The 24,716-nt window shown below is 47.0% G+C and overlaps 1 protein-coding gene across 15 annotated transcripts in view; it reads right to left on the reverse strand.

The window, feature by feature from the left end:
* The window catches only part of GLT1D1 (glycosyltransferase 1 domain containing 1), a 99,488-nt gene that overhangs the window by 69,628 nt on the left and 5,144 nt on the right, over nucleotides 1–24,716 (reverse strand). For 10 of the 15 annotated variants that reach the window (XR_004316673.1, XR_004316672.1, XR_004316670.1 and 7 more), the window contains exons 1-4: nucleotides 17,661–18,205; nucleotides 14,215–14,363; nucleotides 10,440–10,545; nucleotides 7,495–7,546 (exon numbers count right to left, since the gene is read on the reverse strand). Coding sequence is in view for 8 of the 15 variants with exons in the window: in XM_032471684.1 (XP_032327575.1) it covers nucleotides 7,495–7,546; nucleotides 10,440–10,545; nucleotides 14,215–14,363; nucleotides 17,661–17,773 (420 nt within the window). In the remaining 7 variants the exon portion in view is untranslated. Of the gene's footprint in view, nucleotides 1–7,494; nucleotides 7,547–10,439; nucleotides 10,546–14,214; nucleotides 14,364–17,660; nucleotides 18,206–24,716 lie in introns of those variants that run through there. The other 5 variants (XM_032471681.1, XM_032471685.1, XM_032471686.1 and 2 more) reach the window with 3 other exon arrangements.

The following is a 24,716-nucleotide window of genomic DNA, read 5'->3' on the forward strand; positions in this document are numbered from 1 at the left end:
AAATATCGCAAAGAATCATCGACACAGCCGCTCACAGACTAGTTACTTTATAAAAGCAAAGCGTTACCTCTGCTTTTAATGGGGGTTCGCCCATTAAAAAGTACCGCGCATCTATAAAGTAAGAAGCACAAACAAAGACATCTCTTAAATCAGCCGTAATGCAATGTTACAAATTTACAGTTACTATGTTAGAAGAAAAGTTATGAAGCTCAGACAGAGAACGTGCCAGGGACAGAGCCCAGCAGGTGCTGAAGCTGGAAGTGGAAGTTTGGAGAAACGTGGTTTGGGTTACAAATCCTTGAACAGAGAGCGCCTACTCCCTCCCTCCCTTTGGACGAGAAAGGAGGAAGGGGAGGAGGAGGAGATGAAGATGAAAAAGGAAGGGGAGAGAGAAGAGGAGGGGGAGGAGGGGGAATGGAGGGGGAGGAGGGGGGCGATGGAGGGGATGGAGGGGGAGAAGAGGGGAGGAGGGGGAGGGGAGGAGGGGTGATGGAGGGGGAGAGGGGAAGATGGAGGGGAGGAGGGGGTGATGGAGGGGGAGGAGGGGAAGATGGAGGGGAGGGAGGAGATGAGGGGCGGAGGGGGAGATGGAGGGGGAGGAGGGGGAGATGGAGGGGAGGAGGGGGAGATGGAGGAGGGGGAGGGGGAGATGGAGGAGGGGAGGGGGAGACGATGGAGGGGGAGGGGGAAGAGGTGAAGATGCTGGAGGAGAAGAAACCCTCTTCTTCAAACAGCCCAAAGTCTAAAACATTGGCTCAGAAAGCGTCTATAAGGACACTGAAGCCCTGTCAAAGACATACCCGGAAGGCATCTTCACTCTGAAGGTAATATGAGTATTGGACAAAAACAGACTCAACATAATTCTATGTAAACTGGATTCGTGAAGGCAAAGCAAAATAGCGTTCACAGTCTCACCACTGTTTTCACTAGAAATACATGAATTCAAATGCTCCTCCCAAGAAGATCCCTTTGGGCAGAGACAAAAACTAATTAAGTGGGTATCTCAGCTCTACAAACAGAGCAAACTGACTCCACGTGGAAATGTCTGGATTTATCTGCGGATCTTTACACATCTCTGAGCACGACTGCCCCAAAATCTGTGGCAACCCTGGAAAAAATAAGGACCACATCCTATACGGACGTTCGAAACACATCATGAATGACATGTGATGCTCTTTTCCCAGCAAATCAAGGAAAGAGGCACAGTAGCAAAAATCTGCAGCTGGGTTATTTTTAATCATTGTAAAAAGAAAAAAAATAATCTAGCAAAAGCCAGCAGGTCTCTATTGACTTGGAAAATCATTTTCTATATTAAAATGTTCTAAATACAAATTAGCTTTCTTTGCTCAACATTTATTGTTGTTTCACTTGCCTTGAAATAGCACGAGTCAGAGGCCTTATACATATATATATATATATATTTATCTCATATCCCTTGCAAGACATGCTCATTGACCCATTAAATGAAAAAGACTCTGGGTGTGTGTGGGTGTGCGTGTGCACGCTTGTGTGTGTGTGTTTGTAGGAAAGCTGGAGAGGGAGGATTCTCCACTTTCAACGTCTTTGTGAGACCGTTACTTAATTTGACCTAAAAAGCATGTGCATCTGTTGGACAGATGAGTATAAACGTATGTGACTTTGTAACAGACCCCAAAGCTCATTTATGCCTTTTTTTTTTTATAGTGGAATAGCAGACAGACAGCAATAACAAAAAGGTTTCCCATTTTTTGATTAATATAACCTTCCGAAATTAAACTTGCCGCAAGGGGAAACTATAATAAATTTTACTTCTGAAATCTATGCACAACTCCATCCCCTACAGGTGGCAAAAACATTCATCTTTGTTTTGAAGTCACAATACAGCTTCTGATGATGTCTTTGTTAAGTCCTTTTAAAACAGTTACAAATTACTTAAAAGAAAATCATGGCCCGCAAGTATAAAGCTCTCAAAGAACATTACGAAACACAGAGAAATGAGGCCCTTTTCGGGAGGATACAGATCTGTTTTCTCCCTTTTCTTAAGAAATGTGTTTTTTAAGCAAGGGAAGAAAATAACTTTCAAAAATAAAAAGGAGGGGGCACAACCCTGTCACCGAATTCCTGCAACTGAACCAAAGAAAGATTTTTCAAGGAAAAACAAAAAATCCGCAAACAAGAAGAGGAGGAAGTCTGAAAACTGAACTGGGATCCAGTTCTGGTGTGGAGCAGGCCATCAGAATGAAACTGTTAGAACCTCCCTGGCCAAAACCAAGGGCTCAGTGTGTAACATCTAACCTAATCTAGTCCAGCAACTCAGGAAACAGGAATGCCAATGGGAAAATTCCTGGGAAGATTAAAAATAAATGCACGGTTAAATCTATGGAGTAAATAACATGGAATGATCGCTGATTTTATTCTAAAGTGTCCCCTACTGTTCTTGTCTTAGTGCTCTGACGGATTAGAAGCAATGTTTCTGATCCTTCTAACAGCCTGTGCCCCAGGTCGTGGGAGAGGCTAACTTGCAACCTGTGCTCTGGGACTGAGGAGTTTTCCATCCTTTGGGTTCCTTTAACACTCCTGCTGCTGGCAAGGTGATTTTCAGAGATGATCAGACACAAAGCAAGGGGCCGTGCGGCAAGGAGGAGAGACAAGGAGTAGTTCAGAGGGCAGCGCGCTGCAGCGACCGGGCGGCAGGCAGCTCACCGAGCCGAGCACTGGCACCGACGGCGGCCTTCCGGCTGGCCCGCGCCACGAGCCGCGCCCATGACAGCCGGTGAGCTCTGTCTTGCCTTCTGTATGTCAGTTTCCAAAAAAAAAATGGTGGTGAGTAAATGTACACAATGAAAGTAAAATTACACTTTATAAGTTCCTGCCTCCCACAACTGCTTCCAGAAGGTTATTTTTCTTGAATAGGCGCCAAAGCAAGGCAGGTAAATTCGGCCCCGGAAGGCAGTGACTCAAACTTTCCAAAGTTCCGAAACAAACAAACAAAATCAGGATAAAGTATCACCGCCAGGAAGCCTGGCCTGGCACTCACCGCGGCGAAAAGCCCTCATGGGCCTTGCTGGTTCTCACTGTGCTTTTCTTTTTCTTATTCTCTTTTTTTGGCAGGAAGAGGCAATTATGTATTTATTTTATTTTTGGAAGAGGTACTGCGGGGGGCTGAACCCAGGTAAGCACGCACTCTGTGCCCCTGTCCCCCTCACTATGCTTTTCTGATTGATAACTGAGCCACACAATGGTTACTCAAACTCAGGAGTTTTTTTTAAATAGTTCATAAACAAATATTTGAATTTAGAGAAAGTCCTCTTAGCTGAGTACTTATTAGGAAAAGCATGTGAACAGTGCAGTTTGATTTTTCTCCATAGGCCTGTGGGGTTTGGAACCCAGTGGAGACAAATTAAACCTCAGTCATTGCCTCTGCAGAGAGGAAAGCCTTCAGTTAAGAAAAATGTATACCCAATTCGCTTTTTAATTATTTTGGTGACACAGTTACATTTTCTAGTAAAAGTCTGGTGAATCTAGAGACCACATTCTAAACTAGCGTTAGAAGTGCCCGGATTTGCATTCTGCATGTCTATTACAAACCCTAGGAAGAAATCAAAATTCTCTTTAGACTAATTTTCCATTTCCACCGTGCATATATCACAGTTAGACACGTGGGGGTGAATCAAATTCCTAAAAACACCGAATCAAGGTTCTGATATCACAAACCAACAGACTGGTGCTATCCCCAAACACGATGGATGTTGAACTCGAGTGATAAATGCTAACGACGTAGCAAGCAGACCTGGCTGAAAAGCCCTCTGGGCTGGTGTCCTCGACAAAGTAGGCATCAAATTAAGGACATCAAGTTGAGGCTGATATAAAGAACACTAAAAAAAAAAAATGATATGGGTCCAAACAAAGGCACTTCAAATTAAGAGATAAAATAAAGCCATCGTTGTCGAAATCCAACCAAACTAATTTGTGGAGAGTCAGCCAGAGAAGCTGGATGACGGGAAACAGCCTCCAAAACAAGGTTTCTAAAGGAGCATCCTGGCTTCCCCAGAGGCTGAAAGTAGCCCACGGCTTACAAAATAAGCCCTCCCTCGTTTCCTTTTCGTTCACACATCTTCCACCCCCGGAGAGCAGAGAAGCACGGGGGTCAGGAATCCGGCAACAGGGCGCTCCCCCTTGCTTGCCAGTGGGGTCAGCAGAGCGGCGCTGCCGAGTCCCCGAAACGGGGCTGGTCTGGACGGAGGTGTGCCCCCCACTGAGTGTAAAATGTACGCTCAATTTCAAAGACGTGGCACCAAGGAACCAGACGTGGCACCAAGGAACCTCCGGGAGGCAGGCTAAATAAAGCCTGTTATTAAAACTGATTTTCCTTGTTTCCATTTACTTTTAAAATGTGGCCACCAGAAAATTTTTAGTCGCATGCACAGCTCACCCTTGGAGGTTGCACTGTTATTTCTGTTAACAGCGCTGGTACCCAGAGCCTGCCTGCACATGTCTGTGTTCTTACGTAGGCTAAGTTTGAAAAAAACACAAGTTTTAGGCCAGGTTTTATGCTCAAAACTGTACTTAGCTACACAAAAATCACAAAAGCCATTAAGAAGCAAAGGTCATAAATCTTCCTAATCTGGGGATTACCGGAATTTGGTTCTGGTTTGATAATCATTAGGAAGAATTAACTAGGCTTCTGCCTGAGCCAAGCCTGCTCCCCGAAATAAAGGATACAGAATTCAAAACAAAAGCTGGAAATGTGGTAACGAGGAGCGAAGCTTAATTACTCAAAAAACTGTATCACTGTTCAGAACATGTAAATGAAAGTAGTCTCTCTGCAAAAGAGCCATCTGAAAGAATTACATAAATGTGGCTCAACAATGAACCTTTATGCTCCTCATTACATAGTTTTTATTTGCAAAAATTAATCAAATAAAGGTATGATGCTGAACTTTACTGAAAAATCATCCACCCCCCCAAAAAGTACAAAAATCTGTATTAAGTAACAGGTTCATCATCAAGTTTAACAACCAGTTCCCATCACTTTAAACTATAAAAACAAATTCACCTCAGGGGGAGGGTGTAGCTCAGTGGTGGGGTGTGTGCTCAGCGTGCACGAGGTCCTGGGTTCCATCCCCAGCCACTCCATTTAAATAAATAAGCAAATAAACCTAATTACCTCTCCCCAAAATAAATTCCTTTACTCAAGTTCTCCCAAAATTTACTTATAAAAAAACATTAGCCTACTAAATATAAAATAAACAGCAAAGTCCTACTGTACAGCACAGGGAACTATATTTAATATCTTGTAGTAATCTATAGTGAAAAAGAATATGAAAAAGAATATATATATATATATATATATATATATATATATAAAACTGAATCACTATGCTGTACACCAGAAACTAACACAACATTGTAAATCAACTATACTTCAGTTTTAAAAAAAGAATAAATGGTAAATTTCATAAGACACTCTGTTTACTGTGATTCATTACGTAGCAAAAAATGACTGATACAGTAAGTGAACACATCTCTACCAATTTTGGAGGGACAAAGGATTTACGGACAAAGGTGACAGTAATAAGACTGAGAAGTTAGGGAAAGGGGGGAAAATCATGGAGGAGAAACATGCTTCAACAGGTGAAAGCCTTCTTTTATGCCTGGCTTCACAGAAGACAGCAGAACAGTGTCACATTTGCTGCCCCAGTCAGTCTGTTTCCATAGGCTGTTCTGACTGAGGTTCATAAAGGAAGAGCCACCTCTCGCTGAGTAGTTGGAAAGGGAGGGGTATTTATCAGCTTTTTTATTTACATAGATTTGGGGGGGTAATTAGGTTTATTTATTTATTTATTTTTAAATGGAAGTACCGGGGATGGAACCCAGGACCTCGTGCATGCTAAGCGCGTGCTCTGCCACGGAGCTATACACCCTCCCCCTTGTATTTCCTGTTTCGTCACACAGAACGTTTAAAAAAAATGTATTCAAAGGCTAATATTTAATAAAATGAATAATTTGTATGCTTCATCACAGACATTCTTACGTGAAACTGGCTTTTTTTTAACTACAAGTGGGTGGCGGTGAATAGCCCGGGACTGCTTGTACACTTGGTGCCACCACCTTCGCCGGGATTAAGGAACCAGCCATCTTCCTCCCCGTTGCTCTTCACAGGGTGAAAAAGGCAAAGCTGGTTTGATGTTATTATGAAAATAGGTTTGACTTTGCGGAGGCCCTGAAAAAGTCCCGGGAACCCCCGCTTTGAGAACCACGGGTGTATGTGACTGCCTGCCTGAAGGCAGATGGGCAAACGGTACAAAGGTGAACCTGGGAGCCAGGAAGCTCGCCGTGATTCATTCATTCAGTTGCACTGATTTAAAATATAGATGAGATTGTGAAAAATAAAGCGAACAAAGCCTAAAAAATGCAAAAAATAAAGCGAGTGAAGTCTAAAAATATATATATATGCAAAAAATAAAGGGAATGAAGCCTAAAAAAATGCAAAAAATAAAGCAGACAATGCCTTAAATGTGTGTGTGTGTGTGTGTGTGTGTGTGTGTGTGTGTGTGTGTGTGTGTGTGTGTGTGTGAAAAATATATTGCACTGAAAAACGCAACCTCAATTCTCTGCCAGGTTAGTCTGATACGAGGAATAAGCGTGGACACTCTCTGGCCACAGTGAACCTTCACGTTCACATGCACACAGGACTCTGAGCTTTGGTAAAGTCCCAGAAAAGCCCTCCCCAAAGCTGGGTCTGCCCTTGTCCCAGTGCAGCCGTTTCCAGGCATCAGATTTTACAAATTGAAAGCTTATATATAAAAAATGTGCAGAGCCTGTCAGATGCACACAGAGGAATGACGCCCACAGATGCCACGGCCATCAGTGCCGTGCACGACGCTGGGCTGGCGGACCCCAGGGCCCAGCACGGCGGCGGTCCACCCAGGCCACCTGCAGGGCTTCCCGCCACAGCAAACAGCCTTTTCCACAGGGCTGTTTCTCTAGTTTTGCGGATGCCGGCTCTGCCATGCCTTAGAGAACTCCCCACGGAGCTCTCAGACCCCCACCAGCTCATTCCACCTGCCCTCTAAGCTGCAATAAATTTGTTTTAAGTCAATAACTGCATTCACTTGCAGAGCTACGAAGTCCTCTACTGGTTACAGCTTCTCAAATAAACAGCCCAACCCAGGAAACTGCACCTGCCACCTGCCGCTCAGCGTGTGCGGGCGGCTGCACCGCGCACGGCGTCGTCTGCAAAGCATCCCATCTGGGCACGTAAAAGGAAAACAGACAAAACATGGAAAGAGGTGGCCACGGGCTACTTTTTCTGTTCAATAAGAACATCAAAAAAAAAAAAAATCAGTGACGTTTTGAAAGCATCTGCACAAATAAAAACCAGCCACGTGTGGGAGACGCTGCGCGCCCCCGCGGCCGCAGCGCGCAGGGCCGCCGGGAGCTCTGCCCTTTCCGTCCCCCGCCCCCGCGACCTGGTCCGCATGGCCAAAATCACGCCGCGGAGGGAACACGTACCCACTGCGTCTGCGCCGTTTCCTTCATCGACTCCGTGAAAGCGACAGCGAACCTGGAAAAGGGAACAAAAATGACGGAAACGATCAGGGCAGAAAGCAGCTCCTCCGAACAAACCGCGAGAGACAGGCTAAGACGCTGAAGGTGCCGCGAGTCACTGGCCGTTAGACTTCATCTCCGCTCACATCCACGACAGCAGGTTCACCAAAGGAAGGCGAGGCTAAAGTACCCAAGATTTCCTGAATGTCCGTGGATAAGGAACATTAATGCCCCCGTTCACCGAGAAACGGCTGTTCCCCAGAAGCAGGGCTGGGTACACACAGAATGAACCAGGGACAACTTATGGCTCCAGAAAGTAAGAAAGTGCCCCAAGAATGGCGAGAGCTTGTTAAGGGGATGCAGGACTCAACTCAAAGCCTCTCCCGTGGCCATCGGTGGGGTGACCTGGGCACTGAAATAAATAAGAGTGATGGGTAACCCAGAGAGTTGAATAAACATCCTTGGGTCCACGGTGATGTACACAGATAACTGAATGAGTAAATGGGGTCAAACAGACAACTCGTCCCTATAGCAGAATTCCAACTAATGAACTCCTTCTAGGAGTGGCAGAAACAGAAAATCACCATTACGCAAACAGCGGAGTGAAAACTGTTGCAGCAAAGAACCATCCTTAGGTGACTGCTCCCCCCGGGGTGACCCCTGCCTGTGTCTTCTCCAAGCTTCCGTCTTCCCCTCCTCCCTCTCCCACAACTGGCCACCATCCCAGACACAGCCACTCACACGCCCCCTGCTTAGGGAAGAAGTGAGGGGCCCTCCCCTAGGGGTAGAGTAAATGTGGGCGAGGAGGAACAGACCACATCGGGCCTTCCGTCCGAGCCCAGCCGGGGTCTGACTCCTGGCACCAGTTACGAGATGCTCTCCACAGCCCCAGAACATTGGCGAGAAATGCAAACGCTGTCATCAGAGGGCGTCGACCTTATGCCGAGAAATGAGGATTACAAGGAATGAAAAGCAACTAAATAGCGAGTCCAAGGATGGAGTAGAAACCTTCCTTCGTGCAAAACTGCATAAGCGAGAAACTTAAGAATCAAACCGGTAACACCATGCATGTAAATCGCCTGCCACGGTTCTCGGTCCCTAGTTCATTTAACACCTGATCAACAGCGTTTAGTATTACTTTTCTACCAGCACTAACACCACGACCAGGACTTCTGGAAGACATCAGGGCTCCCCACGTGGCCAGTGAACAAACCAGCTGACAGCTTCAAACTTTCAGGGGAAAAAAAAAAGCAAAGCAAGACCCCAAAAGCAAGAAGAGCCGCTGAGCAGAGAATCAGGCCAGCGACACAGAGACCGTGCGTTTTCCCCTCCAGCGGCATTCACGGACAAATGCACAAGTGTAACCGTCAGGACGGCTTCTGTGGAACGATAAATCCGCCTGTTTGGCAAGCATCATGATCCGTCTTCCCGTGAGAATGTCAGCCCCGCGGGAGCTGTCACGTCGCTCTGTCACAGCCACCGCCCAGCCCCTGCAGTGTCTGGCACCCAGGAGGCGGGCAAAAATGTCTGCTAAATACGATTAAAGAGAACGAGGGAGTGAGGGAGCAGCTCCACCCGCAATTCCAACAGGAAGCAGGGGAGGGCGAGGCAAGTTTCAGGGAGAGAGGGGGAGAGGGCGGGAAAATGTCCCAGGTGCAGGGACCTGACCATGTGCGTCGGAGCCCAGCGGCTGGCTGGGACTGTCCCCCACCCACATAACTGTCCCCACCATCACGTCAATTTCATTTCATACAAACCCCTTTTGCTCATTCGTTTGGCAATACTGTTTTTCTCATATGCACTTCGATGAGGCTTCACTAAACAATTTCCACACATTTCAAGGACTCCTTACTTAATTCTGGTATTTATAGTTACCAAACGCTTATTATAATATTCATCAGCCAAAAAAGCTGATGCTAACATTAAGTTCGCACGCTGTACACATACCATGTAGGAAAAAGAGTTTTAAGTACTAAAAAAGTTGAAAAATACACCTCATAGGGAAAAGCACACCTCTTTAAAATCATCTGATTAAAAATGAAACACTCATTAGAAAGCTAGACGAAGGTCAATAATTTGTCTTCTAGAAAAGTGGGCTGAATTGTGTTGGGCAAGAAATCGGATTCATGCAACTTGTCCTGCCCGCTGACTTCAATCAATACCCACCCCCAACTAAAAATCAATGTGTGTTTTAATAACAATGCAGTAAGTAATGCTAGTGATACCATATGATGAATTCATCCAATATTGGTTCTCCCGAGCAGAATTATTTTTCCTTCTGTAAGAGTGCATTACAAATTGCAGAAATCTAAAGGCAGTACATTTGTACAATATAACAACAGCCGGAAGAAAACGTAATATGACAGATGACCTTTCAAAGGAAGCTCACGCTGTTTGAATACCTTTATTTATTGTAACACACACACACACACACACACACACACACACACACACACACATGGAGTACGCCCTATTGTAAAAAGACTGTATTGCCACATTTATGTTCGGGAAGTCCTCAGGCAGAAGCAGGTCCTGAAATGCAATGACATCCAAGCCTAGTTTTAAGGCACAAGACCAACACCTATCTTGTGAGCTAATAAAACTGGGGTTTATATTAACTCTTAACAAGAATTCTGTCTCCTCCACCACGCAGAACCTTCTAAGGTTATGTGTGTCCAATATTAACCGTGGTCCAAGAATTATCCAAGTGCAGTAACTGGTCTACAATGACTATGTGCAGCAAAATAAAAATGTACCAAATGAAAGAAACAAATGAAACAGAAAGAAACCGACTTTATACAGTAAGACGTAAACCACCCCAACTACTGGTTTCCTCATCTTTTTGTTTCAACGAACTCCATCCAAAAGGGTTAAATGCCTAACTCCTGTGAAATTCTCTGAAGTATTACCTGGCTTCCTCAAGGACTTTCCCCATCACTTTGTTTTTTTCTCCCTGGTTAACATCTTCGTTTAAATCAGTTCCACCAAAGATGACTCCAAATGGAATTCCATGACCTGCAAAATTAGGGGAAGTAACAAAGCAGAATTTAACTTTGGAAACCACTCTTGCTTAACATCCCAAAGCAATGACATCGAAAACCGAAGTTCCCAGAACATGCGGACTGTGTTTTGTTGTTTGTTTCATTGTATCTAACTCTCCTGAACAGACTAGGTGCCACTATGATGAACACGACCTGGGGTTAATCACGTGAAACAGGACAATTTTCAATCAATTTGCTTTCAATTTTAACACATGAAAAACCAGCTATCAAAGCCAAGCTCATCATTTCTAGGAAATGGGTTGAGCTTGAACTACTGGTATTTATGACAATGAAAGAGTTCACGTTGCATCATGTTATATTACATTATATTATATTATGCTAGGTTGTGTTACATATTGACTTTAGACCTGCTGTTGATCATAATAACAGACACCGTGCCGGCGAGGAACTGTAACAGGGAGAGGAAAGAGATCTTTCCTGCATCTTCAAGGAACGCACAGTACACAATGCAGCAGTGATAAATCCTGGAGGGCACAGATACACGGAACCAAAAACACTAGAGATGCTGAGCATGTCAAGTGCGGAAGGACTTTCCACCAGAGTGAGTCTACGCTGAGCGGAGGGCCCTGCGCTGATGGACGGCTCTGTCTTGGGCTTGGTCATCTCCTGAGGCCCTGACCGTGCACAGATCAAGCCGTGTGCTCATCAGACACGGCTCCCCAGAAGGACATCCAAGGTCACCTAAAAATTTCAAAAGAGACGAAAGCCCTCGCAAACCACTAAACAGACCAGATCTCACTTGAGTTCATCCTGGGGTTGGTTTCCCAAACAAGCCACCTCCACTGAGATTTCAGTGCTTACGTGAAAAGGCACTGATCTTTTATTTGCCTTAGAAATGTTCTATCGTGCAAGGAGAGCCGTTCTATCTTTTTCCTAGGAATTGAGCCACGAGGTACCAAGCACACCAGTAACACATAAGAGATACAGAGAGGCTGTAAGTAAAAAACTCAAATGAAAACTTTAGAAAAAAATTTTTAAAGTGAGAAGATCGAGTGCATTTTGATTGACACAATGTGTGTATGAAAGCCATCAGCATGCATTTCTGTGGACACAGAACACCTGTGGAAGGATTCAGGAGGCAAAAACCTGGCTACCATGGTCTCTGGAGAAGAAACCCAGGAGATGACATATCTGGGATGGGAGAGAAACTTAACTTTTTGCTCTGTAACATTTTATATTGTTCATGTTTCTTACTATGGAAAGGCATGACCTTCTCCAAAAATACAGACGGCCAGACACAGACAAGCACACCTAGTAGAGATGAGTCACCTTCTACAATGGCTTTAGACTCGGGGACGGGGGGTGCTGAGATGGGAGAGTGATTTTAGCACGTGGGGCAGACGTGAATCTTTGGGGACCGGAGAAAGGGCCGTGGCTCCCAAAGACGTCCATCCATAATTCCCGCAAAACTCTGAATATGTTCCAGGAGAAAGGGCGATTAAGGTAGATGGAATTGAGGTTGCAAATCAGCTAACCCTAAAACGGGAGAGATGATCCCGGATTATCCAGGTGGGCCCAGCGTCATCACAGACTCCTTACACGGGAGGAAGGCAGGGGACGAACGTGAGCAGGGCTGGACCGGCCATCGCTGATTCTGAGGATGGAAGGGGACCTGAGCCAAGGAGGGTGGGTGCCTCTAGACGGTGGAAAAGGCAAGGAAGTGGATTCACCACATGAAAACCCCCAAAAGGGACGCAGCCCGGCGAACGTCTTAATTTCAGCCCAGTGAGGCCCATTTCAGCTCTCTGACACCTCAACTGAAGGATCGTACACGGGTGTTACTCTAAGCCACTGGCTTGGTGGTAGCCTGCGGTAACTTGTTACAGAAGCCCCAGGACAAATAACCCTACGGCCTTTGCCACAGAGGGAAGCTTCCCCTAATAGAAGCTGAAGGGGGCTAAGAGAACAGCAGAAAGTCTTTTGGTGAAACCACCAAAGACAGAGAAACAGACACCTGAAGGATATAGGCTGGGGTGGAGGGTGTAGCTCAGTGGCAGAGCACGTACTTAGCGTGCACGAGGTCCTGGGTTCAATCCCCAGCACCTCCTCTAAAAATAAGTAAATAAACCTAATTACATCCTCCCACCAAGAAAAAATTTTTAATTCAAAAAAAAAGAAAGATGTAGACGGGATATCAAAGTAGGTGCTTAAAAGCTCTGAGAAAACAATAATTAAGATGATCAGCCCTCAAGTTCATTAAGTCAATCAGCAAACATTCAAATATGTCCAGTCTAATGTAGCGGGGGAGAACTCAGGACTCCGACACCGCCCAGCCTTGGCCTAGAGTCTCTGTTCTCCACCCGGAAAACGGGTGACTTGGCGCTGGTTACTCAGTGTCTCTGAGCCTCGGCCGCGCTGGTCTGCGGAGCGGAGGCCCCAACAGCGAGCTGAGCTACGCGGGAGGGTAAATGACACGCCGCGCGCGCCGGGGGACGTGGAAGCGACTCCGGCATCGCTGGGCTTTGTCCGGAAACCGGCTGAACGAACGGTGCGCACGGCAGCGAGCACCGCGCGACGAAGGTAAAGCGGCGCGCGTATCTGCGCGCGGAAGGCCGGCGGCAGGGGGCGCGTCAGGCGCGGACCGCGGGGCCGCGCGTGCGCTGCTGCGGGAGCGGAGCGCCCCCCACGCGCCGCGGCGGGAAATGGCAGCGGGGCGGCGCCCGCGCCTCCGCCTGCGCGGGGACGCCCGCCCCCTCCCGCCTCCGGCAGCGGCGCCCCGGTTCTAGGCTCCCGGACTCACACTGGGACTTACACCCCCACCCCCACCCCCAGTTCTCAGGCCTTCAGACTCGGCTGAATGAAGCCAGCGGCCTTCCTGGGCGCCCCGCTTGCAGGTGGGAGACCGTGGGACTCGCCACTCTCATATACGCGACGCATAAACGTGCGTGTGGGAAGATTTATCATAGGGACTGGCTGCTCCACGACGTTATGTGTAGACACACATGAGGCCTCAGCACGGCTGTATGCTAAGGGACAGACAGATACACACTGACACTCGTGTGTTGTTCTGTTTCTCCAGTAACCCCCGAATAATAAATACATCAGGAGGAAAAAAAATCACCCCAAAGCTTACAGCTGACTGCCCTGCTGAACGCTAGCCAGTTCTGCAGCCAACCCAGCCGCCCAACCCTAGCATTCCTTTTTTCGTTTTGTTTTCTTTGGGGCGGTAATTAGGTTTATTTATTTACTTATTTATTTTTCAATGGAGGGACCGGGGATTGAACCCAGGACGGCGTGCATGCTAGGCACACGCTCTACCCCTGAGCTCTGCCCTCTCCCACCTTCATAATCTTTACTAAATCTCCTGTTCGACGCCCAGTCCCTCAAAAGCTCTTTCAACTGGCTTTAGCATCTCAGTGGTTCCCTCATTAATAAACCAGTTGAATGCGCCCACGTCGACATTTTGTTAAAGAGCCTAATGTTTTTAACTTCTGAAAAGTGTGCTTGGAGTGAAGGAGCACACGTGGAAACAGGCAGGATGATGCTCTCGAGGCAGGAGAAACAGCTCCACTACAACTCCGCTCTCAACGGCACGAGTTACAGCCTTTCAGAAAATGCCTCAGCAAGGAGAGCACACCCACAGGAAGGCTGTGCTCCTCCCACGTTTGAACCAGGTGTTTACCTCGCAAGAGTCTCCCTCCTCTGTAGAGATGAAGAGCCAGGGCCGCCTCCAAGCTCTCAGCCTTGATGAAGTTTGCGATTTCGGATGGGCTTTCAAAGTCAAAGGCGTCTTTCAAAATACACTCGTGACCTGCAGCTTCCAGATGGTCCCTTTATTAAAAAAAAATACAGAGAAAGAAAAAAAAAACATGGGAGAAAAAATATTAACAAGGCACAGGCTTGTTAAATCGGTTCAGAAGACAATTTAAACTGGAAGTTAACGGTAACTATGTTCTGAATTGCCCTTTGGAGGGGATCCACCTAAAAGTCTCCAATCCCAGGACTGCGGCTCGGACCGTGGCTGGGACCAAGGCTGGGGGAGGAAGGGCCAATTCAGGGAGGCGTGGCAGCCTTGAGAGACACCGGCACACACTGCCACTTGCAATGGCGTTTGCTGCACCAAAAGGCACCTTCTTTATTTCTTTGATTCCACTCTCTCCTCCTGCCCTTAATTATGGTCAATGTCCAAAGTTTGTTTCCAGGCATCTGTTAGTCCGTTTTTTAATAAAGAATTCAAAAATGGCCCCTTATCATAGCTTAAAAAAAATACTCCATGGCTTTCCCATTCTACCACCAAAATATCTTTCAAATATGTCTCTTCTTTCTCTTCTCTTCCTGGTTCACTTCCTTGTAACATAAATCTAAAATACAAACCTGGTAGAAGAAAAAAAAAACTTTTTTCTTGGCAACAAAAATGTGAGCAAAACCAAAGGGCAAGTGAGAAACTGGGAGGAAAAAAAAAACCTACAACACGTACCAAAGAAAAGAAACTAATTCCTTAATACATAAAGAGCTCTTAAATATCAACAAGAAAAAAACCAAACAACCCACTAGAAAAACAGAGATCAGCATAAAATTATATATAGTCCATACGTACACACACACACATATATGTATATATACAGTTGGGCTTTTAAATACAAGAAATGGTGATCAACTTCAGTCATCTTTTTAACACAGACTATTTGCAGAGACCAAAAGCCTGCCCAAGGCTTCATGCAATAAACACTCCTATACTGGGGAAACCAGCACAATGTCTTTGATGGACAAGAGCCAGCATATGTAAACTGCACAAACTCTGTGACCAAACAACTTCGCTTCTAGGAACTGATTCCAAAGACACACCTGGGCATGAGTGCAAAGCCATGTACCCGAGTGTAAGCACTGAGGCTGTGTTTGAAGGAGCAGAAAGACTAACGAACTCAGTGTGCACCCGCAGGGGACCAGTTACACCCAAGTGAAGCAAACCAGCTCCGCCACCAGGAAAGAATGCAGATCGGTGTGACGTGATTTAGAATGAACCCCAAGACACGTTGTCAATGAAACGAGAACAAAGGGAAGCCTGCTTTGTGTACATGCAGTGTGTGTGCCCAGAACAGCTCTAGAAGGGCACGTAAGGAACTGATAACAATGATTCTGTCTAAAGAGGACCAGGGACCAGGGACCAGGGTCGGGGAGAGCTTATCTTCTTGTCACACACCCTTTCACACTGCTGGATAACTTTACCGTGTGCACACATTGTCTTTGATAACTGTTTGAGGTGCGTGAGTGTGTGCGTATGTGAATACACAACCAATCCAAGCCCGTCTCTTCCTCCATCAAAACCCTCAAACTGGCTTGGGCTCGGGGCAGCCAGCTCGACTGTCAACCCCGTGCGAATGGAGCCGAACCCGCCCTGCGTACTGAATAGACTAACGGCGGAACGCGTCTCTGGGATCAAGTCCAAACGCCTGAGCCTCGCACACGGTGCCCTTCACAACCTGCACCACCCCCCTCCTACCACCCTCAGCTCCAGCCCCACTCTTTTTTGCCTGCAGGATGCCCAAGGCATCATGCCTTCTGAGCCTCGAGACCAAGCCCCAACATTCCCCATGCCAGCTCCTTTCAGTGGCATCTACAGTGCCTGCCCTGTTGTAAGCAGCTCTTTGCCCTCCTCTGTTTGTTCCTCCCCATGTTCCTCAGACTTTAGTCACCAAGATGAGGTCACCAGGCAACACTTAACCTGACTTCCAATTGTTGGCTTCACTGAATGTTCACAACGCCTTGCCTAACCTCTTGATGTCTATCCTGGATCAGAAAGAGTAAGAACGAAGAAGGAAGGCGTTAAAGAATGACTGGCTCTCTCCTCCTCGTTTCCCCTTAGCAAATGTGCAGGTGAACCATGCAGCCAAGAGAGCTTCCAACTGCAGGCGGGCCACTCGGGCAAGAGAGCAGCCAAAGGAAGATGGGGAGAAGTCAGCTGGTGTGCACGCAATGGAAAAACGGTGGAGTTTGACCTCCTACCCTAATGATTAACTGAGATAGTTTCCCCTTTTCCCCTTTAAAAACCATCATGGCTGAGCAGAATCTTCAGAATCTGGGACACGAGTCCACCTTCTCCCCAGACTGCCAGCTTTTCTGAATAAAGCACCTTTCCTTTCCACTGACACTTGCCTCTCAATTACTGGCTTTTGAGCGGCGAGCAGGCAAACCTGAGTTCGATAACACTCTCACAATTTCCACTGTGCTCTGAGTCTCTCTCTCTACCACAACCCCTCTGTGTTCAACTAGATGAACATGGGAGTCACATCGTCCTTACAGCGTCTGTTACAAATCACCACAGAGGCAACAATCAAATACACCTGAAAACACACTTGAAATTCTTCAATCACCCAGAGGTACTAGAGGATGCAGTTCAAACGCATCGCAGCCATTTTTCCCCCTAATAATACAGATTATTCTTCTTCAGCTAAGCACACGAGATGAATTAGCTGGCTTGCAGTCAGGGGCATCACTGTACAAAATAGTAAGGGTTAAAACAGAAGAATGAAGGATCTGGAGTCTTTAAGCAAAATGATCATAAAATGACCAACTTGCTTACATCACAGGAGCCACATGGGAGCTCAGGGCCTCTGGAGAAACATTAGATTCGAATCTTCAAGCCTGCATCACCAACACTGCCACGTGAATGATGCGTTCTTCTCTCTCACTCTGTTTCCTCTTTTGTGCTTTAAATTAAACGTACGATTTTGCAGCTGTTGCTGCAAAGAAAGAAAAACTAAGGTCCCGAGCCCTCAGTTGGCTTATGCCATTGACGTATCTTGAGTATATCTTGATCTTATCATTTCTACTGTTAATGTTGATCCACTCAGTCAGTCCAAAACACCGCCCCACCCACCACCAACTCCTTTGCAAGTGCTAGTGGCAACTGCTAAGCAGAACCAGGAACGAAGCCTGAAGGCAGTCTAGCTATCAGCTCACTTCAACCTAAAAATACACATCACGCAAAAACAAGCACTCAACGTGCTTCTGAGCATAGGTGAGTAACTGTTATTCCATCTTCTTAACACTCTAGGAATGAGGAGTCACACACAAACGTGTTGATAAATGAACAAGAAGGAGTTTGAATTCTCCTTAGGGAATCCATACCTGTGGGATCTCTGGCGAGTGCAGAGACGGACACGGTAGGGCACGTGGGATGTGGCTGGTTCGGTACAGATGACGGCTTGTTCTTCATCTTGAAACATACTTTGAAACAGCATTTCAACACGAGCTTTATGATCTCATACATATTCCAAAATAGTCTTTGTTTTTAATCTTAATCCTCTCTATGGACTGAGAATCTAGCCTTGTTTCTGGTTGATGGGTAACGCCTTTAAATTGCTCTGTCCCTATTCCTTCTGCAAGCGATCCCTTAATACAACTAATAAATTCCCTGAGCGCCTATTATGTCCACAGAGTTCCGGCTTCTGTGACTTAAGGCAGGCTTCATTTGAGAAAGACAGCATCTCTGATAAATGGAGAGATTTTGAGTGTTTATGTGGCAGTTCTAGGAACCAGCTGAACCTGTACATTCCTGACTCCAGATTCAGAGACCCAGTGGAACTCTACCTGCTTCCATCTGGCTGAGGGCCATCCTCTTTAACTGAGTGACAGAAAAGCTTAATCAACCCAACTTATGTGGATTTCCACAAACTATGATGTCCTGACTTTTTTAAAAAGATAGCAAGATGAGGGGAGGGTATAGCTCAAGTGGTAGACTGCATGCTTAGCATGCATGAGGTCCTGGGTTCAATCCCCAGTGCCTCCTCTAAAAATAGTAATAATAAATTAATAAATCTCATTACCTCACCCACCCCAGGAGGAAAAAAGATAGCAAGATGGAATCTTTAGATTAAAAAAATAAAGACACAAATGAACTTATTTACAAAACAGAGACAGACTCACAGACATAGAAAACAAACTTATGGTTACCAGAGGGGGAAAAGGGCTTGTGAAGCAATAAACTGGGAGTTCGAGATTTGCAGATACTAACTACTGTATATAAAATAGATAAACAACAAGTTCCTTCTGCATAGACCAGGGAACTATATTCCATATCTTGTAGTCCCTATAATGGAAAAGAATATGAGAATATATGTATGTATGACTGTATACATGGACATTGTGTTGTCCACCAGAAATTAACACAACATTGTAAACTGCCTATACTTCAATAAAAATAAACAAACAAACAAATAAATAAAAAGATGGGAAGAGAAACCAACACAAGGCAGGCAACACGAAGTCCATTCCGTATCTATGAGCTCCTGCATGACCCTGAGATGGGAAACAAGAGGCTAATATTCCTTAAGGCCATCCTGCTGGTGGGCCTCTGCGTACGTGCAGCTGGCCGGCCCAGCGCCTCTCACAGGACAAGCGCCCCTGGCAGCCCAGTGACTGCAACCTCAGCTCACCCGGGGGAACCAGGGCTGTGTCACCGGTGGGGCCAAGTCACCGGTGTTGAACTATAAAATGTTACCCTCTGGCAATATTTTAAGAATTTCTGGTACATTAAAAAAAAAGAAAAGAAAAGACGATGGTCTTGAAATTCCATCTTGAAATGATGACGGAATTCTGGAAGATGAAGGCCTTGGAGTGAAGGCCCGCACAAACCCGCGGGCCCCAGCTGGGGAAGGTAAACTGGAGAGGACACTGCCCCGCCTGCCTGTCCATAAATTAAGCGACATGATGATAACGCATCTGCGGGACCTGGTGTTACCTCGAATTTTCCCTCTGCGGGTACGTCTTGCAAACTGTAAAGTGTGCCTGCTGTTCTAATGCACTTCTAACAGGACGCCTGTACTCAGGAGATTACGGTTACGAAATACGAATGCAATGTGAATATAAAACAGACTGTAAAAATGACAAGTTTTGAAAGAATGTAAAAAATACGACAACAAAACAGGCAAGGCGTCTAGACCAGGAGGTGCCTCCAACCCAAATACCGGCTGAGGGCAGACTGATGAAGCAGGTGAACTTGAGGGGAGCGGCCGGTGGGGGAGGGAAATGAGACAGGAGGGGCCCTACGCCAAACGGGAGACAAAGGTCCCCCCTGCGGGGGTGAGTCCTGTGTTGTCTATGAAGGCAAAGTGTGCCCGCTGAGCACCGGAAACGTGGCAAGTCTGAACAGAGATGCACCGAGTGTGACACACACACACAGCTCATTGAGTACCTTTTGGATTGACGGCGTGTCGAAATGATATTTGGGTGGACTGACTTCATGAGAATAAATTACGAAAATTAATTTGATCTGCTTCTTCCTACTTTGTCTAAAGTGACTACGAGACAGTTTTAAATGACACCCGCGGCTCCCTTTCAGTCCGCACTGGACATGCGGGATTAGATCCTCTGTGGTTCCAGACGGTGGGTACCACCCAGACATGTTCTCACGGTTGCGGGTTCTGCCAATTCACCGAGAGAAGCCGGGTATTAGAAGTTCTATGAAAAGCTTCCCAATTTTAACCAGCTCCCCACCAAGTTATTTCTTCTTCTCCTTCTTCTTTTTCAGTTGAGGTGTTGCTGATTTACAATGTTGTGTTAGTTTCTGGTGTACAGCAAAGTGACTCACTTACACATTTTTTTTTCTTTTTCCTATGGAGGTGCTGAGGATTGAACCCAGGACCTCGTGCATGCCAAGCATGTGCTCTACCACTGAGCTATAGCCATCCCCATTTTTATATGTTCTTTTTTCATATTCTTTTCCACTATAGGTAATTACAAGCTATTGAATATAGTTCCCTGTGCTACACAGTAGGACCTTGTTATTTATCTATTTTATATATAGTAGTGTGTATCTGCTGATCCCAAACTCCTAATTTATCCCTCCCTTCCTTCCCCTTTGGTAACCATAAGTCTGTTTTCTATGTCTGTGAGTCTGTTTCTGTTTTGTAAATTAGTTCATTTGTGTCATTTTTTTTTTAGATCCCATACATGAGATCATATGACATTTGTCTTTCTCTGTGACTTATTTCATTTAGTATGATCACCTCTAGGTCCATCTGTGTTGCTGCAAATGGCATTATTTCATCCTTTTTTATGGCTGAGTAGTATTTCATTGTGTATGTATACCACAACTTCTTTATTTGTACATGGACATTTAGATTGCTTCCATGTCTTGACCATTGTAAACAGTGTTGCTATAAACATTGGGGTGTATGTACCTTTTCAAATTAGAGCTTTCTCTGGGTACATGCCCAGGAGTGGGATTGCTGGATCACAGGGTAAGTCTACTTTCAGTTTTCTGAGGAACCTCCATACCGTCCTCCATAGTGGCTGTGCCAGTTTACATTCCCACAAACATTACAGGAGGGTCTCCTCTTCTCCACACCCTTTTCAGCATGTATTGTCCCAGTATGTATTGTCCCCCTAATTATTTCTTGGTCCTTCGATGCCAACATTTGTTACCCCCTTAAATCTTCAAAAGTTCACAGAGGTTTGCTTCTCCCCTTCCCTTTATTTAAAAAAATTGGTACAGCTTTTGCTCTGAAATGTGTTGCCCACGTCGCATTCATTCCCACGCTTCCCCCTCCTGCAGCCTTGAATGTCCTCATCACCGACGTGACCGGGAAGTGCCCACCCTCCAGATCTGGGGTGTACCCACCGGCTTCCGCCGACCAGAGCACCGCACCTTGCACGCTCCCAGCCGGGTGTGCAGCTCTGGGGCCCGGGGCTGCACTTTCAGAGACGCCGACCTGCTTGTTCCCGCTGGGCTTGAACCGGGTGCGTGTATGTAGGTGCCAGGCAAGCAAACCTGACAAGAATGGGAAGCGGACCCAAGAGCCAGAGAGCAACTGACTCCGGTCCGCGTCATCTTAGTTGCAAAGTCACGCCTGAAGCCAGCCCCACCTCCAGACTTTTTATCGGATAAGCAGCTAAGTCGTCTTCATTGTCCAGGCAGAGCAGGGCTGGGTTTTCAGTTATGCAAGGCTGAAAAGTCTCTGCTAGGATTATACGCCAGCGGCTTAGAGCCTTTTTGGTTAATTTATATAAAATCTTTTGTTGTCGCATCAAGCTCTCTGTAAGCCACAGCTGTTACCTTTCCTCCAGGCGCCTCCATCACGTCAACTGTCCAGGGACCTCCCAGGTCTCCCACACCCCTGACCTCTGCACCTGCAACCTGCAGCCCCTCCCGTCTCTTCTCCCAACTCTGCAAAGATTCCTTGTGCGGTCATGTCAATGGTTTTCTTATCAACACCGTAGACTCTCCTTTCTCGGTCTTTTGTGCGACCGTGGATGCATCTGGCAACACACCAGCCTCCCCCTCAAATCCCAACCATCCAGATGGCTGCATGCCCTCCAGTCCTCACCCTACCTGCAATCTACCTGGACCTTCCCATTGGTCAGAGCGTGGCCACGCCCCTCCTCCCTGCCCCTCACATCTGCTCCCCTCTTCCAGAACAAGACGGGATAAGATCACAAGGCCCTCCAAGCACCAACTCCTCCTGCACATTAAACTGTGATTTCACAGACCCTCATGGCATCCGGCATCCCTTCCACGCCTTTTAATTGAAACCTTCCCTTCCCTTGGGGTACCTGGAGCTGCCTGCCTCACGGTCCTCCATCTCCTTTTTGTCCTACTCTCTCCCCAGCAGCTCACCCACCTCCCAGGCCAACGCCCTGTCCCGCTCTCAAACACACGCCCCCAGGAGCCCAGGCCCCTCTCTGAATGCCCACGTGGACGTGTGGCCACTGACCCTTTCCAACGCGCCTTCACCGGCTGCCTCTCATTCAACAAGAACACATCGTGCGTTGTCTGACAGGGTCACTCAGTGTGCTGAGACCCTCCACGCTACCCAAGCTGCCATCTTCCCAACACAGGTGGAACCGAGCCCCCCAAACCGAGTTTAACCTCTCTGTCCAAAACTTGACTCTCTTTCTGATCCCAGCCCTCTGTTCCCCTCAGGATTGAGGGGCATCAAAGAAAAGGGGGGACTGAAACCAAGCATGACCCTCTGGGTACAAAAGCCCCTCTGTGTCCTGTGTTTCTCTTTTTGTAGAGAAAGGCTTTTTAGTCTCCTAGACCTTCCCTGAGTTCCAAAGAGCAGATCTAAACAGTGACCAGTTAGGGATGGGAGGGAACCAGAAACAAAGGGAAAGCCGTCAAGAAACAACAGGTCAGCAATAAAGCAAAGTCCTAGGTCCTCTTGAAGGGACGTAGGTAACAATTTGATACAGATCTTTGAACCCCTACCCAGGTCTAACCACAAGCACACAGACCCCAGACTGGCTGGAACCAGAAGGTGGATGATAAATTCCTGGAACATCACTCTATTACCACCAATCAGAAGAAGGGCATGCCTTCTGCAGTCCTCACCCCAAATGCTGCTTTTAAAAATGCTTACCTGAAAACCACTGGGGAGTTCGCATCTTTGGAACACAAGATGCCTGTTCTCCTTGCTGGGCGCCCTGCAAATAAACGCTGTACCTCCCTCCACCACGACCTGGTGTCAGTACATTGACTTGCTGCATGGCAGGTGAGCGACCCACATTTAGTCTGGTAACACAGGGAACATCCTCACTGCTCACTCAGCAGCACACGGCAGAGCCTTCAAAGGACTGCTTACATCTTCTCTCTCCTTGGCTACATCATCCCAGGTCCTTCCAAGTCATTTCCAAGTCTGTCTTCTCTCTTCATTGCTATGTGGGCCACCTCAGCCCCCCACCTGAAATCCTGTTAGCCTTCAATCCAGAACCTGCGCTGTGGCAACGACGGGGCTCTGCTCCCACCTGCCAGGCCAGCTGCTCTCTCTGGCTGACTCTCAACACTTTGCCTGCCTCTGCTTCTCAATCCCACCAGCCCCTTCCTGCCTCAGGGCCTCCGCACATTCAGGTCCCTTGGCCAGGAATGCTGTTCCCAGCTTCTATCCCTCCTCACCCTGCTAACCCAGAGGTTTTAAGCCCCAGCTTAAAAAGTTAATTCCTCCTACACAAATGTTCATAGCAGCACTATTCATTGTAGCCAGTAAGTGGAAACAACCCAAATGTCCTTCAGCTGATGGATGGACAAGCAAAATGCGCTACGTCCATCAATGGAATATATTATTCAGCTATAGAAAAATTAAATACTGATGCATCATGCAAACTCCTCCAAAAGGACCACACAGTGTATGATTCCATTTATGTAACATGTCCAGAACAGGCAAATCCCTGGGGACAGAAAGTAGACTAATGGCTGGCCAGAGCTGGGCGAGGGGGGGGGGGGGTGACTGCTAATGAGTCCGCAGCGTCTTCTGAGACAGCTGAAGGTGTCCTGAAATCAGATAGTGCCGATGGTTGTGTGACTTTATGAATATACTAAAAACCACTGGGTTGTACGCTTTAAAAGGGCGAATTTTATGGTATGTAAATTACATCACAATAAAAAAAAAGAACTGCATGAGAAAGAAAAAGCTGTTTCTCTGGGGAGCCTCCCAGACCCCCTGGAACCAGGTCTGTCCCCTGAACGTACTCTCACCGCCCTGCACTTTTTCCTGGAACCGATCATATCGTAATTAAATGCTCTGTGTAACTGTATGTTCGTGCTCGAATGCCGGAACCTTCTTTCGAATGACAGGGCTTCGCACTGAGCTGATGTGCTAGAAATCCGACAGCTGACTGGCGGCTGGCTTCCGCAGGGCTCCCCTGTCTTAGCCCAGCTCCACACTCAGCGCCTGCCCAGCGCCGTGTCCATTTGGAGATGCTCAACTGTACATATTTGCTGAATGAAAACAGTAACTGACAGTAATTACTTCGGGGGGAAGAAAGGAAACAGCCTCGTCCCACTGACTTCACGTACACCCGCCGTTTCCTTGGCATCCTCTAAAAGAAAAACTAGAAAACCTGACAACTGTCTCTCAGGTTGTTTTCCTCCCCAGACGCTTGGCGCTCACAGAATCCAGTAGACTGTAGCTGGGCGGTAAGGTCAGGGCTGCATTTGACGTGATGATGTTTGCTTTTCTCCCTCCCCCCGCTGCCCAGTGAGTTTCCACGAGGTCTTCTGTTTGCCCCCGTTATCTAAAGTGCTTCTCGTTCAAATAAAACCACTTTTGCTCACACCATGTTCCGGACGGAGTAAGAGGAGAAGACGCAGTCACACCCACTGCACAAAGTCCAGCTCTCAACGCAGGGGCATCAGCGTTCACTCCGGTGCCAGGGCACCCGTCCGAGGACTGGGCTGGCCCTCGG

The sequence above is a fragment of the Camelus ferus genome, chromosome 32 (assembly GCF_009834535.1).
Source record: "Camelus ferus isolate YT-003-E chromosome 32, BCGSAC_Cfer_1.0, whole genome shotgun sequence".
Lineage (NCBI taxonomy): Eukaryota > Metazoa > Chordata > Mammalia > Artiodactyla > Camelidae > Camelus > Camelus ferus.